This window comes from Betta splendens, chromosome 13 (assembly GCF_900634795.4).
Source record: "Betta splendens chromosome 13, fBetSpl5.4, whole genome shotgun sequence".
In the NCBI taxonomy this organism is placed as follows: domain Eukaryota; kingdom Metazoa; phylum Chordata; class Actinopteri; order Anabantiformes; family Osphronemidae; genus Betta; species Betta splendens.
Window position 1 is genome coordinate 6,673,777 of NC_040893.2, and position 16,794 is coordinate 6,690,570.

Here is a 16,794-nt window from a genome sequence, read left to right on the forward strand (position 1 = left end):
ACCCAAAGCCCAGAGATAAAAACACATCATATCAGAGGTTTTTATAAAAATCACAGAGCTGGGGATTGGGTGGGTGGTGTATGCTAATATGTTCCTCTCCACCAATGACAATGCTTATGAAAGCATGGATGGTGCGTAGATGGGGGGTGTTGGGTTTTGGTCAAATTAAATTCACAAATAATTTTAAGTGTAATTAAGAACAAATCTCTAACAAAACAGAAATGTTGTAATCCTTCATTGTAGTTCAAAATAATTTTGTTTGGTTTCTTCCTATCATATGCTTTTTAGTGTTTCTTTCTGGTCTCAGCAGTAAAATATAACATTTTGGAGTAAATATGGATAAAAGCAATCCAAAACTAGAGGCCAGAATAGCAAATATCTCCACAGCCACAGTGAACTTCCCAGGTGAACTGACATAAGCTGGAATAAAAGTGATCCAAACTGCACAGAAAATCAACATGCTGAAGGTGATACATTTAGCTTCATTGAAGTTATTTGGTAGTTTTCGAGCCAGAAAAGCCAAGATGAGGCAAAGTATGGCCAGGAGTCCAATGTAGCCCAACACAACCCAGAACGCTATCAGTGAACCGAGATCACACTCTAGAATGATCCGCTCGCTGCCACCAGATGTGTTTTTGTTAGGAAAGGGTGGGGCAAGAGCTAACCACAGCACACAAACCACCACTTGTAAAAAGGTACAGCCAAGAACAATCATTCTTTGAAGTGAGGAAAAACACTTAGGAACGGTGTTTGATGGCCTTTTAGCCCTAAAGGCAATAACCACGGCTATGGTTTTAGCCAAGATACAAGACAAGCACAAGGAAAAGGTGATGCCAAATGCTGTGTGTCTCAGCATGCAGGACCACTCTGAGGGGGCTCCAATGAAGGTTAATGAGCATAAGAAGCACAGAGTCAAGGAGAAGAGCAGCAGGAAGGTCAGCTCAGAGTTGTTGGCCTTAACAAGAGGGGTGTCATGAAACCAAAAGAAGATACACAACACCACTGAAGTTAAACTTGCTCCAGATATGGAGAAAGCAGAGAGGACAGCCCCCATGGGTTCTCCGTACGACAGGAACTCAGTTGCCTTTGGAACACACTGGCTGTGATCCTCATTTGACCAGTATTCTAATGGACATCGTGAACAGTCAGCAGAATCTGAAAAGAAAACAAACATGCAAATGTATGAACTGTAAATCAGTTTTAGGTTGACACTTCTCCCATGGTCATTAGATTATTTTGGTCTGATGAGGTTCTATGAAGTGTTGCCTTTGGCGGGTTCAATGTGTGGGTCCCACTTTGAAGCAATACAATAACCACTATCAGCTACTAGAAAGCATATGTCTATGCTGACATTACAATATATGTAGGAATCAGGATTTCTTCTTACTGTTGAATTTGCTGATCTCTCCAGCTGCGCAGGTGAGGCAGGAGAAACAGCAGATGGGTTTACCTTTAATCGCAGCCTGACGGAAACCTGGTGGACAGCTCTCACTGCAGGAGGACTGAGGCTTCTGTAACCATGATGCAACAGTCACTCATAGACTTATACTCAACACATAAAATGAGCTATTAACAAATAATAAATAATATACTAAAACATAGATGTCCAAATGAATACGCAAGCAAAGTAAGAGGGGAATTAAAAAATCTGTTTAAAAGTTTCATTTCTAAGTTACATTCACACTCCAATCTATACATGATTAGTAATACCTTCAAGGATCCAGCAGCCCAAGTTATGTCTATTCCGTTTACAGTAAACTGCTTTCCATGTGGCTGCGAGGCATTGTAGGACCCCACAGCCACAAACACAATATCTCCTGCTTGGTCTCTCTGCCAGTTTACCAGCTCATATGTTGCTACAGGGTCTCCAGCTCTATCAAAAAAAACTCTTTCACCTGACTGAAGAGTGAAATTCACAGCTTGAAGAGATTTCAAAACCTGCCATTGCAGAATAGTGGTAGGTAGGATAAAATATACAACACATATTGATGAAACTGTGTTCATACTGTACCTGTTGTGGGTCTAAACCATCTTTCCAGGTACAAGATTGATTCATGATGTTATCGTTTTGTCCACATTTTAACATGTTATGCATCGCATGAGCCACAGCATATACAGCCTTATACACATTGTTAGATATCCTCAGTTGTGACACATCTGTGAAAAGATTGGTGACTTTCTGTAGACTCTCAGAGCCAGTGCACTGGGTCTGACCCTGCACACTGGGCTGAAATGTGCAGTAAAACGTTGTTTCCCAGAATTCTCTCAGCAGTTTGTTTTGCGGGTTCTGTTTTGGGTTAACCTGTAAAAGAAACTCCCGCAGGCCTGCGATCTTTGCCTTTCTAATGGTGAACCCCAGGGACCCAACAAGGATGCTGGAGAACTTTGCTCTGGCAAAATCCCCTGTTGTAATCCAGGATTCAACACCGACCCACTGCAGCCCAGTCAAGTTCTGGTTTAGAGCTTCCCTCAGCAGGACATCCAGCTCACTCTGGGCAACAAAGGCAACTAAAACCTTTGCACTGCCACTACGAATCACTCTGACCACCCTGGCCACCTGCTCAGTAGGGTCAGTCCTTGAGATGGCTTCTGAATACTCAATACAAACCCCTTCTTGACTGGCAGCTTCAATAAATGTGGCCATGCCACTGTTACCATAGTCGTTGTCACTTCTAACAGCCCCAATCCAAGTCCACCCAAAGTGCTTGACCAGTTTTGCCAGGGCTCTGCTCTGGTAGTAATCGCTAGGGATGGTCCTGAAGAAGGACGGGTATTTATTCCTGTTACTTAAACAAGCACATGTAGCAAAGTGACTCATCTGAGGGCAAAACAAAGAAATAAAAAACGAATAGGGCCCAAAACACACATGGCATAAACAGAGTATACAGTTATTTAAAATTAGAATTATTCCTAGGCATTTGTGCTAACCCTGGCTTCTGTTTCCCTATGAACTTTAACCAAAATGTAATTTAAGTCTATGGCAGAATAGGAGATGGAGACAAATACAGGTTTCCTAAATAGGGAACCCTTATCTGGCTTTCAGAGCAGATGGCACCTCACTGTACAGCATTGCTAGAGCTAACATGAGAAGCGGCATCAAACATGCCAAAGAGACTGTACTGTATGTATATGAGGAATCTATGTATATGTATGATGTATATGAGGAAGGTAGAGGGTCACTTTATGGACAGGGATCCACGGCAGATGTGGAGGGGCATACAGGAACTTATGAACCATAGCACAAACACCAAGGCCCAAACTAAACTGACAGTAGCAGAACTCTGGCAGAGGACCTTAACAACTTCTTTGCATACTTTGATATCACTAGAAACCTGGACACACTGCATCATGAGCACCACTGCGCTGCACCTCTCTCTCTAAGTGTATAAACTCAGAACTGAGAGCAGTGAATCCCAGGAAAGCTGCAGGGCCTGATGGCATCCCTAATGCAGCAGTCAAAGTGTGTGTGGGCCAGCTGGTATGGATACCACTAATGGTGAGCTGTCTAAACTATGACACATGCCATTGTTCCTCAAAGCCTGAAGGCCACCACCGTCATCCCCATCCCCATTCCCAGAAAAACAAACTTCAACAATCTGAATGACTATGACTATGGTGTGGTTGGCCATCTTCAGAGGGGACAAGACAGCGTACAGGGCTGAGGTAGAGAACCTTTCTGTTTGGTGCTAACATAACAACTGTCTTCCTACAATGCTTCTGTGGTGAGTACTCTGACACACTGCCTGGGAGTGTGGTACTATATGCAGGCTCTACTGTTAAAGCCATATAGCTATACAGAGGGTGATAAACACAGAATCATCAGTTGTCCTCTGCCCTCCCTGGTTGACTTACTGTAGCCAGGTCAAAGCAGAGTGAAGGCCATCACAGAAGACCCCTCACACTCTGCACATAATTGCTGATCTGCTGCCGTCAGGACGACATTTCAGGTCAGTAAAATTCCACACCACAAGACTAACAAACAGCTTCTTCCGCTGGGCTATTCAAGCTGTAAACAAACATTAATACACTATTTCACTCAGATGTGCAATATTAACATACTCTGCAATCTTACCGTTACACACTGTGCAATATCACTGCAGAAATTTTCAATACCTCACTCAGACATGGAATATCACTGTATGATTTCATTTCTTGTGCTTTCATATACAGTAGTCAAGCCTCAAAGTGTTACATGTATATTTTTGTAATTATTGATTTTCTTCCAAACTGCGGAAATGTGGGTGATTTTCTATTTTTTCTACTTTTCTATTTCTTCTTTTGGCATTTTCTATTCATAATTTTATTAAATGCTCTGGTTTCTTTTATTGTAAACTGCTGCTGAGTGCATCTATAGTTTTGTTGTACTCGTACAATGCCAATAAAGTTCTATTCTAATCTATCACAGACGATCTCACTGTTACCTGTTACCACCTTGGTGAGAAAAAAATTCCAAAAGCAAAAAACCCCATTGCCGTTAGGATTTTCGTTGATCTCTATGACTATATTATTCATCTCACAACTGTGCACTCACAGTAAATTATAGGAACAATCAAAATACAATATATGTGCTTTTAACGGCACAGCTAGTGCAGTAAGGCAGGAAGCTTTATTCCTACATATGTAAACAATGTCTCTCAGTCTGTAATTTTTTGAGACTAAAGTTTTACATGTACAAGAACTAATCTTTGTGATTGTTCAGTGAAAGTAGCTCTGAGTTGTAAAGGTAAAGTGCATAGTCGGCTGAAAATATTCTTACAGATATTTACCACTGGTATTTCGAAAATCCCTGCAATGTGAAGCATCACAATAGTTGAGGAGGACTCAGAGGCACCTATGATGGCATGGACAGATGACTGTCCGTGGCAGGTTTTAGCCAACATGTCTTCTTGTCCACTAATCAGGCCCATAACGGCACATGTCGAAAGCTGTGTTGAACCACAGTTGTCAAATACCTTATAACCAACTGAGATGTTAGGTAATAGGGAACTGCTATTGTTGATCTCCTCAATGGCAAAAATCATGGTCTGGGCAAAACGAAATTCTCTGAAATTTATTCTGGAAAGCAAGAGAATCCTTTTCACACTCTGTGAGTCTCAAGTTCTGAGTTTAGAAACAAATCAATGAGAAAGCAGGTGAACTGTACCTGGAGCACATGAGTGGCTCTGGAGCATCTGTAAAGGAGAGCGGAGGCTTGGACATTTGGCTATGTATGGAGAACACTCCTCCAATGATGATATCTCCGTCCTTAGATAGCAGGGGAATCTCTGGGCTCCCCAGAATTTTGCAGAGTGCAGTGTCCTTCTCTGCTCTGATGGTCCCAAACATTAGTACAAACCATAACATTGTGTATATACTCACCGTCAAATCTTTGTTCATCAATCACTGAACAAAACATGGTCTTGCTCAATGGGCAGAGGTTTATATTTCTGCAGCTGATGATGATTAGGATCTGCTAATTAAATGACATTACGATGACGTCAGATTGCTTTGAAGTATTTCTTTAATTATTATATTATGAATGATTATTCATCAGGAGGAACACATTTAAAACTTTTTGAATTTATATTGTATTTATATGTATTATACTGTACATGTATCTCTGTACCTGCTTCAAATTGTATTAAAATCAATGTTCCAAACCCTTGCTGTTCTCTGACTGATTAGAAGAGAATGTCCCACTCAAAGTTTTAAAAACTAATACTGGCATAAACTAAATATCCTGTAAAATGTCATGACAAAAGGCACTTCTGCACATCCTGATAAATCTTTTAGGCATTTATATTGATAAAGAAACATAAGATACAGCATGTAATTTAAGTATTATTGAAATGATATGAAGAAGAAGAAACACTATGCAGAAAAAAATACAAACTCCAAGACGAGCTTCTGAACAATTCCACTTTCCTTAACTTGGGCTAACATCACATTCTCACAGGAAAGTTAATACTGCCGCCTAGTGATGAAACTGGATTTCACATACAGCACCTCATGCTTATTTTACTTTTACTTGTGACTTGAATTAACTAATGAATTAACTGTGTTAATTCCCCAGATCACCATGCATTGTCAAATATTTAAAGCAAGACCCCCAACCTCTAACCTGCTTCAGTGGAGTAATGTAGTGGCCAAGACATTAGTGAATAGTTGCGATTGGTACTGGTTAAGAAAGCTTGTCTGACTGAGACACATGTTTTATTTAATATAGAAATGTTATGCTTGTGTTCAAATAAGTCAGTTAGAGTATTTATTTAGGTATTTATTAATATCACAGAAGAATCAACAAAGTTTAACAAAATAATTATATAAAGAAGCGTATGATACATACTGTAGCTCATCAAAACAACATTTAAATGGATAAAACATTTCCACTTATATAGTAAAAAATACTTATATAGTTGTTGATTGAATTGTTTAAAGTGAAGAAAAGCTAAATATATGGTTCTTACTTGAGTCTATGTTCATGTTTTGCTCATGAGATGTTTCTTTGTGTTCAGCTCAGGTTTCAAAACAATAATGAAGCACTTTGGTGCAAATATACAAAAAAGGATCCCGTAACTGGATGCCAATATAGCAAATATCTCCACAGCCACAGTGAACTTTCCAGGAGAGCTGACATAAGCTGGAATAAAAGTGAGCCACACTGCACAGAATATCAACATGCTGAAAGTGATGAACCTGGCCTCATTAAAGTTACCAGGCAGTTTCCGGGCCAAAAAAGCCAGAACAAAACAGAACATAGCCAGGAAACCTATGTAGCCAAGTACAGCCCAGAATCCTACAGCTGAGCCCAGAGCACATTCTAAGATGATTCTGTCTTTGACTACCTTGAAGTTCTTAAATGGAAAAGGAGGAGAAATTGCTAACCACAATACACATATTACAACCTGTATGAGAGTGAAGACCAGAACACTGAGTCTCTGCTGTGTTGGTCCAAACCATTTCATCACATTACTGCCTGGAAGTGAAGCTCTGAAGGCCATTAACACCACCACAGTTTTCCCCAGAACACAAGACATACAGAGGACAAAAGTTATGCCGAATGCTGTGTGTCTCAGCATGCAGGACCACTCAGAGGGTCGACCCATGAAGGTCAGAGAACACAGGAAGCACAGAGTCAAGGAGAAGAGCAACAGGAAGCTCAGCTCAGAGTTGTTGGCTTTGACTAAAGGTGTGTTTTTATTGATCAGGAACAGAGTGGCCACAATTAGTGTGAGAAGGACACCCAACAACGTGAAAATCACAAGCACAACTCCCATAACTTCTGTAAAGGAGAGATACTCAACACTTTTCAATATGCATGCGTCTCTGTTCTGATTGGACCAATACTCTTCAGGACACTTATAGCAACCATTAGAATCTGTAACAGAAAAACTGTTACTAATATTGTCATTAAAATATTTACAAACCAAAAACGTAAATAAGAGACTGAATCATAGTGAACTTTAAAATGATACACAGACTGTGAAACACTATCAGTATGTGCGTATTTTCACATTTAGAGTCTGTTCTACCTGTGGTGTTGCTGATTTCTCCCTCTGCACATGGCAGACAGTCATAGCAGCAGATGGGCTTCCCTTTCTGAAGCACTTTGTGAGTTCCTGGGCGGCAGCTTTCACTGCAAACTGACACAGGCAGCTTGGATTCAAAGAAAGAAAGGGCAGAATATAAACAACCCAAACCTAACAGATAGTTATTAATGATTAGTTTGTTTGTTGATTTGATTTGTTGATTTTTTGCCTCTGTTTTCCCCCCTGACCACATTATGACTTCCTTGGTGAGTACAATCTTCTGTTCAGGAGGTAAAGAGGCGTCATAGTATCCAACAGGTTTAAACTGGACTGAGTGGACTGATCCACGCTGCCAGTTTACTATTTCATACTGGGCAGCAGCTGCTCCGGTACTGTCAAACCAAACCTGGTCCCCATTTTTAATAGAAAAATTGACCTGCTTAAGTGACTCCACTACCTAAAAGGAAGTATAAAAAAATCATGTCAAAATATTTATGGGCAAACCTAAACAGATAAAAACAGTTGAATCAACTGATCACTTTACCTGCCAGGGCCTGACCTTCACTGCCATATCACACCCCTGATTGGAACATTTTAAGATTCTGTGTAATGAATGAGCCACAGCATAGACAGCTTTGTAAATGTTAGTACTGTAACTCAGCTCTGCTACATCATCATCATAATGTTTAAGCTGAATCAGATCCTGGTTTTCTTTGCAAGGTACTGCTTCTGTCACACACTTAAACTCTGTCTCCCAGAATCCTTTAGTTAAAAATTCCTCCAGGCCACTGATATTAGCATTTGGCACAGCAAATCCCAGGGAACCTCCCAGCACGCTGAAGCTGGTGGGAGTCACCAGACTGTCAGCAGTGATCCAGGCCTCAACACCGATGAACTGTCGTCCTGTTATGTTGTTCAAAGTCAGCTGCTCTAGAAGGTTGTTCATCTCTACGTGAGCCATGAAAGCAACAATGACCACAGCGGTGCTTTTTCTGATCACCTCCACCACCTTAAGGAGTTTGTCTGGTTCTGCCCTGCTGAATTTCTCTGTGTACTCTACACACACCCCTTCCTCTTCAGCCGCAGAGAGGAAGATGGCCATGCCACTGTTGCCATATTCACTGTCACTATTGACTGCTCCAACCCAGGTCCAGCCAAAATGCTTGACCAGCTGGGCAAGAGCCCGACTTTGATAGATGTCACTGGCAATGGTCCGAAAGAAAGAAGGATGCTCCTCCCTGCTGCTTAAACACTCACAAGTAGCAGAATGACTAATCTAAGATCACACAAAGAGACAAAGTAAGCAGATTGTAAGTAACCCAATATCATGACACGCCGTCACCGCTCTTACCACTGGGATTCTGAATGGTCCTGTGGTGCGTGACAGGACAATTGTAGGTGATGACTCCGATTCTCCAATAATCGCATGAACGGCTGACTGAGCAGAACAGGGATTTCCTTCAGTCCAGTCATCACCATTCATCAGGGCCATAACCACACGCATTGAAGATAATGTTGAGGCACAGTTGTCATAAATACGGTAGCCAAGAGAAACATTTGGAAGAAGAAAGTGTCCTTTGTTTATTTCTTCAATTGCAAAAATCATGGTCTGAGCAAAGCGAAACTCTCTGAGATTGACACTGAAACAAAAGAGCAAAACATAAACTAAGGACATAAAAGTACCAAGTTATTTTTTTAAATTGCTTTGAATTACCTGGAACATGTGAGATGTGTTGGCTTCTCTATAAATGAGAGCGGAGGTTGTTCAACTTTGCTGTGGATGGAAAAGGCTCCACCAATGCTGAACTCTCCTTCTTTAGAAAGCAGTGGGAGTTCTGGACTCCCCAGGATGCGACAGGGATGAATTTCATCCTCTGTGGTTCCAACTGTCAGGAAAAGCAGGATGAGAATCATCCCTGCTGCTGTGGAAAACATGTTTAACTCCCAGGTCGTGGTAGGGCAGAGTCACGTTGGTAAGAACACTTTATATTGTTACTGTCAGAGGCCTCATACCCCACAGTCGTGTGGGGAGCGGGGGTGTGAGACAGAGGAGGTGGTTGTGGTTTTTATTTTAAAATCATTGTACATGTATAGAAGTTAAAAGACAACAAAGGGAGACGATTGGCTGTGTAAAATCAATAAAAGGTTTTAACCATTGTAAATACAAAGAAACATCTCAGTGATTTGTCCAAAAGCCTTGTTAATATTGTTGTAAACAATAAATAGGTGCATAAGAATGTTGCTTGGTGGCCCATTTTCCACCTGTTGAGACAAAAGCCAACATAGTTTGACACGTGACTGCTCCCAAAATACGAAAAAGCAGAAAGGATAATAGTATCTGTTTCTTGGGAGAAGTGTAGATTTGGCAGGCACATTTTTTTATTACTATAAACAGACCAGTTATCCATAACTTTTTCACAACAGGGCATATAAAAATCCTACGAAAATAAAGCCCAAGAAGAGCACATAAAATATTGTTTTACACAACTTGGAGTTTCTGGCACTGGACAGCAGATTGCATGTAGTAAGGCGTTCCAGCTGCAGTTTGAAAACAACTTGTTCATCAGAGAATATTACAGTACAACATATTTACAGCCACAGGACGTCATCTGAAAGATCAGCCTCTGTGCTTCAATAGACTTTTTTTATTCTTTTGGATTTTCTCCAGATTTTAGTTATTATCCATGGCCCATTTTACATTTTCCACAGAGAGGGTCTTTATCCTACCAGAGTGTGTTAAGATTGTATATATTACATATATAACAAAATACACCACCAAGAGTTTGAACTGTTTTATTTAGTGTCCTGTTTACTTGTAGTAAAACAGCAGCAATGGGCAGCTCTTTTTTACGCCCGTTGAAACTTGTCCCTTGACAAACTGATGGTCCTCCTACTGTCTCGCCTTCTCTGTCTTTGCTCCACAATATCTATAACTACTAATTTAACAGTCATGTAAGCCACCATAATTCTCCACAGAAGAAGAAGACGACACAACATGGACCTCAAGAGAGCAATAATAGGGGGACCTCTGTTTAGTTGAGGGGAGCCTATTGTCACAGTCTCTGGTCCTGCTCCTTGTTTTATTTTGAGTTCCTTACTTTCGGTAGTGTCTGGTTCTAATCGCGGGTTTTATTTTGAAGGACTTCCGGCCACTCACTCCACAGCTGTGTTTACTGTCACGTCTTGGGTTTACTTTCGCCATTACTTTGAAAGGACTTCCTGTTTACGTCATGTCACAGCTGTTCCCTGCCATTACCGGTCATTATCCACACCTGCAGCAGCTCATTCAGTAATCACCTAGGATTTAAGCACCACCTCTCACCCCAGTACCTCGCCAGATTGTTAGTTCGTGTTTGCGTGCATTCACCATCATCCAGCGTTTTTGTTCTTGTCTCGACCCATGTTTCCCATCTTGTTTTGCCTACCGTTACCGAGCCTTGCCTGATCCCTGCCTGCATCGTCTGCTGAATCTATCTGGTAATTACCCTGCCTGTTTTATGACTACGATTCTGCCTCATCCTGAACGGTACTGCTATCTCTGCCAACACGGTTAACGAACCCTGTCTGTCCACGGAACTGAGCCTGCCTGAATCTTTCTGCTTACTCGTGTATGACCCTGCCTGACTCTGACTCTGCATTTCCGGAATAAATCCCTTTTTGTAATGTCCAAAACTTGTTTGAGCCGTGCACGTGGGTCCGCCATCTATGATGTTCTAACACCTATCACAGCTATCTTCGGGTAAGGGGCAGGTTACACCCTGGACAGGTCGTCAGTCCATCGGAGGGCAGCACACAAAGACAGACAGACGGGCAATTCAGAATGACCAATTAACCTAATGCATATCTTTGGACCGTAGAAAGCCGGAGAACCCGAGGAGAACCCACGTGAACGCAGGAAGAACATGCAAACACTTTCACTGTGTTGGATTTAGACCACCTGTGGAATAACTCAAAAATTACCATTTGAGTAGAAATGTATTTTGTCTGTGCAATACTCATCAAGAATCTTTTTAAGCAATTGAATTTTTATTTGTATTTACACATGCTTGTTTCCTACGGTTGGTTCACCTTCATAGCTTACCATATTTGAAAGGGAAAAACATGGAATTTCAATACACATAGTTTTATCTGAATAAAAGTGTTTTTCCCTCATAAAAAACAGAGTTTAGTGTAATATGTAATAGTCAAAGACCATAGACCACTTTCTAGTTGTAGCCATTAGCATGACACTAGCTTCCCCCGCACATGTGTGTGGTTACTGTCACGGCGCTCTAGGTAGCGGACCCACATGCAACAGCGGAGACAAGACTGGGTGGGAAATTCAGTTTACTGATTCTCGTGGTCAGGCAGGCAAGGGTCGGTACACAAAGGAGACAGTTACGGTACAGGCAGGGATTAGACAGTCGATGGTCAAGAGACAGGCTGGGGTCAAACTTACGGCAGGGCAGGATCAAAGGCAAGGCAAGAGTCAAGGTCACGAGAAGCAGGGTCATTCACGGTTTCAGGATACAGAATACAGATACAACGCTGGACTGCTGGCTAATGCACATAGACAATCTGGCAAGATGCTGGGGTGAGAGGTGGTGCTTAAGTACTGAGTGATGATGACTAGATAGGTAGCAGGTGAGTAGATTAGAACTGGAAGTGAAGCTGGTTGAAACTAACAATGACAGAGGCAGGAAGTGGCAAAAACAAAATAACGGAAATAACATAAAACAGTGATGTAATGACAGAGTCCATGACAGAACCCCCCCGTCTAGGGCTTATTCCTAGATGGCCCAGGGAGGTCCGGGTGAGCCTGATGGAACTCCTGGATGAGGCTAGGGTCCAGGATGTCTCGTGCCGGGATCCATGATCCTTCCTCTGGACCGTAACCCTCCCAGTCCACGAGGTATTGCAGCCCACGACCCTGCCGCCGACTGTTCAACAATGCCCGGACCGTGTAAGCCGGGCCCCCATCAGTGAGTCGTGGTGGAGGAGGTAGGGGCGTGGGGGGAACCAGAGTGCTTGAGACGAAGGGCTTGAGCCGACTGACGTGGAAAGTAGGGTGGATCCGCATGGTTCTAGGTAAGGAGAGTCTGACAGATGATGGGTTAATGATGCGTTCTATGGCGAAAGGTCCAATGAATCTCTGAGACAGCTTACGTGACTGGACTTTGATGGGTAGGTCCTTGGTGGAGAGCCACACCTGCTGGCCCACTGCATATCCGGGTGCCTGTGACCGATGGCGATTTGCTGCCCTCTTGTGGCGCTCCTGGCTCGCGATCATAGCCCGTCGAGCTCGTAACCAGGTGCGCCTATCTATCGGAGACCACATATTTGGGGAAACCATGGAGCCAAAACACATGCTCGAGCACTGCCTGAGCCATCTGCTTCGCTGACGGGAGTCTGGGCAAAGGGATGAAATGGGTCAGGCGGGAAAAATGATCAATAAACGTGAGGACCACTGTGTTACCTTTGGAGGGAGGCAACCCCGTGACGAAATCCAGTGCGATGTGAGACCAGGGTCGATGAGGCACGGGCAGAGGCTGGAGAAAGCCCGGAGGACGCTGTTTTGAGGTCTTATGGGTTGAACAGATTGGGCAGGCTGCCACATACTCCCTGATATCTTTGAGGACTGACGGCCACCAGAAACAACTGCCTACCACAAAGGCCGTTCGTTGGACTCCCGGGTGGCAGCTAAAAGTGGAGGTGTGGGCCCAGTGGATCACCTCCCCCCGAAGCTCCGAGGGCACGAACAGCCGATTCGGCGGGCACGCTGGGTGTGGGGGCAACCCCCGGGTGGCCTCCTTCACCCGAACCTCGACAGACCAGGTGACCGCTCCTACTAGGCACGATGTGGGCAGAATCGTTGATGGCGTCTCCACCTCCTCCCCCGATTCGTGGACTCAGGATAGGGCATCTGGCTTGGTGTTCTTCGACCCTGGGCGGTAGGAGAGGTGGAAATTGAACCGAGAGAAAAACAAGGACCAACAGGCTTGGCGGGAGTTCAAACGCTTAGCTGTATTGATGTACTCTAGATTCTTATGGTCTGTGAACACCAGGAACGGCTGCTCAGCGCCCTTGAGCCAGTGACGTCACTCCTCCAGAGCAACCTTGACCGCGAGTAGTTCCCGGTTACCGATGTCGTAGTTGCATTCTGCGGGGGAGAGTTTGCGGGACAAGAAGGTGCATGGATGCAGTCGCCCACCTTCGGGGTCACGCTGGGATAATACCGCACCCACGCCGGAGTCAGAGGTATCCACCTCCACCACGAACTGACGAGCAAGGTCCGGCATCCGTAGCACCGGAGCCGATGTAAAACTGGCCTTGAGCTGGAGAAACGCCTGGTTGGCTTCTGGGGTCCACTGGAATACTGTCCTGGGGGAGGTAAGAGCATGGAGAGGGGATGCTATTGCGCCGAACCGGCGGATAAAACCGCCTATAGAAATTTGCAAACCCCAGGAACCGTTGGACGTCCCGACGAGACGGGGTACGGGCCACTCCGTCACAGCCTGGGTCTTGGCAGGGTCCATCTGTATGCCCTCTGGAGAGATCACAAAGCCTAGGAATGAGATGGTGGAGACATGGAACTCGCATTTTTCTGCTTTTACATACAACCAGTGCTCCAGCAGCTTCCTCAGGACTTGACGGACATGACCGCGATGTTCTTCTTCGTTCCGAGAGAAGACTAGGATGTCGTCTAAATAGACAAAAACAAACACATTAATCATAGGACTCAAAACGTCATTCACCAGAGCCTGGAAGACGGCCGGCGCGTTGGTGAGTCCAAATGGCATGACCAGGTATTCATAGTGACCGGTGGGGGTGTTGAAGGCTGTCTTTCATTCATCCCCCTCCCGGATGCAAACTAGATGATTTTTCAGGTCGAGCTTGGTAAAGACCTTGGCGCCGGCTAGAAGCTCGAAAGCGGACGAGAGCAAGGGCAAGGGGTAAATATCAAGAATGTACTTACTACAGCAAGTGAATCACGGACTGTAGGATTAGATCCTTTCTTCAACAGGAGTCGTGAAGCAAACCCAGCATTGTAGGACCATGGTTCTCAAAGCAGTACGAGGTGAAATCAAGCTTGATTGATGATCATTCACACCTGGCGTTTTAATTAGTGGTTTATTTAGCTTCCCCGCAGTGTTTTCACTCTCGCCGGATTTTTATTTCACGTATGTCTGATGCCGTCAGCTAGGTTATACTTTGACAGCAGTTGCCGATCTGTGGCTTGGGTTTTTCAGCCTGTTTGGGAGACAACATTGGGAGTTTGCACGTCCGTTGGGTGGGATGTTTTTGTTTAGACACTTTTTTTGTTGCTTTGGAGAGTCTACGAGTGAGATCATGCACCGGTCTGAAAATCTGGGTGCAAACGGTAAATAGCGACATCTAGTCGCTTTATGGGTGGCAGCTGAGTCGCTATTAAGACAATGTTAACTCCTGGCGTTGTTAGTATTTGTTTTGCCGTCAGTTTGTTTTGACGGTTTGTTGCTTGTAGCCTGTTTCTTTAACTTCACAGAATCGACTGCCTATACGTCAGTTACAGTGCTGACTGACACTGAGACAGGGGCTCCACCTTAACCACTACAGTACCTGCAGTCCTTCAATAATTCATAAATTCATCCTGACCCTCTGCCATAACTGCATTCAACAGGATTTTTAGTTTTACCTGTTGCCATTCCTCCATGCCACTTCCACCTTCCAGTTTGATTCTCCCCTTTTCCCCCTCACTAGAACACTGTATAGTCCTGTTCGGCCTCAGACAGAAGCTTTGCATGGCAAAAACCTCAGTGGATAGACCAGTGGTAAGGGTAACAATCGGGACAGCCCCTCACCAGCTTTCTGTACAGGTTTTTATTGATTCAGGGGCTGACGCTAACTTTCTCACAGAAGCTCTGGCGGGGGAGCTGCATTTCCAAATAGAGCCATTGGAACACCCTGTTCAGGTTAGGATTTTAAATAGTACTTTGTTGCATAATATCACATACTTTACTGCACCTGTGTTCCTAGCTCTGGGGAACCATCGTGAGTGGATTTTGTTTTTGTTAGTATAGAGGTCTGATCCGCTGGTGGTATTAGGTATAACTTGGTTACAGTAACATAACCCTCACCTGGGCTGGGCCACTGGTGAAATCTTTTGTTGGGACATCACCTGTCATGCTACTTGTTTGAGTTCTGCCCGACAGGTGACCTCTTCAGATGGAGATGAGGCGGTCTTTCGCAATATTACTATGGTACTGGCAGTTTACCATGACATTAAGGAGGTTTTTAGTAAAGCTCGGGCAGTGTCTCTCCCTTCACATAGACATTATGACTGTGCTATTGACCTTTTGCCCAATTCAATCCCTCCTAGGGGCAGATCGTTTTCTTTGTCAGAACCTGAGATTGAGGCTATGGATAAATATATTTGTGAGTCTTTAGCTGCGAGTATTACTCGGCCCTCAACGTTACCTGTAGGGTTTTTTTTTCGTATCCAAGAAAAATGGGGGAGTGAGGCCATGTATTGATCATCGGGGTCTATATCACAGTGAAGAACTGATACCCGTTGCCGCTAATTGCACCAACTTTTGAATGGGGGAGGCCCCGCTCCGCTCGTGTAGGGGTGGTGGACTGCGTGGCATCTCCTAGCGGGCTCCCTACGGACCGTGGGTCCTCGGGCTCCACTTTTTCAGGTGGACCCTTCCACTGGGGGGAGTGTTTGCCCCTGGTTCTCATGGGGCGGACAGCGTTGACCCACGGTGGCTCACTCTGACCTCGGGTGCTGTCTCTGTGGCTGCTGCAGCTCTGCCTGGGGGGCTCTGTGTGGGCGGCTTGGGTCGCAACACCTGCCCTCCTGGAACTGAAGGTGTGTGGGCTCCATGGCTGCTAGGATTCTTTCCTCTGCTCGTTCTCACATCACCCTGGCTTCCACAAGTGGCATTGTTCATGCACCAACGTCTGCCTCACCCTGAATAATGTTAAGCTACAGCTTTACTAACCTTGTAGTGGGACACTCAACACCTGAGCTGATAAACAGGCTTTCCAAATCCAACTGTAAGTATTACTGATACTTATCACTACCAATATCAAGAATGTGTGTATATGGAAATTGTGGTGTTGTATGTCATGACTTTTATTAAGTAGTATGGGATATGTATAACAATGCATGTGTGTATGTATGTATATGTTTGTATGAGTATGTGCATATTCCTTAACACTATTATTGGTATTAGTATTAATCTCCAAGGTAAACCACAGTACAACAGTTGTTTAGTTATGAATGTGTTAGCCCAAGGTACATCCCTGCTTATTTATTTTGCAC

At 44.0% G+C, this 16,794-nt stretch overlaps 1 protein-coding gene and 1 pseudogene across 1 annotated transcript; both read right to left on the reverse strand.

Moving 5' to 3' along the window:
- Positions 1 to 243: 243 nt before the first annotated feature.
- On the reverse strand, positions 244 to 5,376 carry LOC114868433 (extracellular calcium-sensing receptor-like). Its single transcript, XM_041073550.2, has 6 exons — positions 5,144 to 5,376; positions 4,767 to 5,055; positions 2,012 to 2,818; positions 1,711 to 1,938; positions 1,388 to 1,511; positions 244 to 1,155 (listed from the first exon to the last, which is right to left on the reverse strand). Exons 1-6 carry the CDS (start codon positions 5,374 to 5,376, stop codon positions 245 to 247), a joined length of 2,592 nt encoding a protein of 863 aa, XP_040929484.1. The 3' UTR covers position 244.
- A 1,051-nt stretch (positions 5,377 to 6,427) lies between these two features.
- Positions 6,428 to 9,443, reverse strand: LOC114868434 (extracellular calcium-sensing receptor-like; annotated as a pseudogene).
- Between the last annotated feature and the right edge of the window lie 7,351 nt (positions 9,444 to 16,794).

Bases quoted from the DNA above. Each gene is read 5' to 3' on its own strand.
- LOC114868433 (XM_041073550.2), bottom strand. From the start codon at position 5,376: ATGAACAAAGATTTGACGGTGAGTATATACACAATGTTATGGTTTGTA. The intron at 2,819-4,766 runs GTAAATATCTGT...TTTTGCCCTCAG, and splicing joins GGATTTTCGAAATACCAGTG to ATGAGTCACTTTGCTACATG. The intron at 1,156-1,387 runs GTAAGAAGAAAT...TTTTCTTTTCAG, and splicing joins AGAGATCAGCAAATTCAACA to ATTCTGCTGACTGTTCACGA.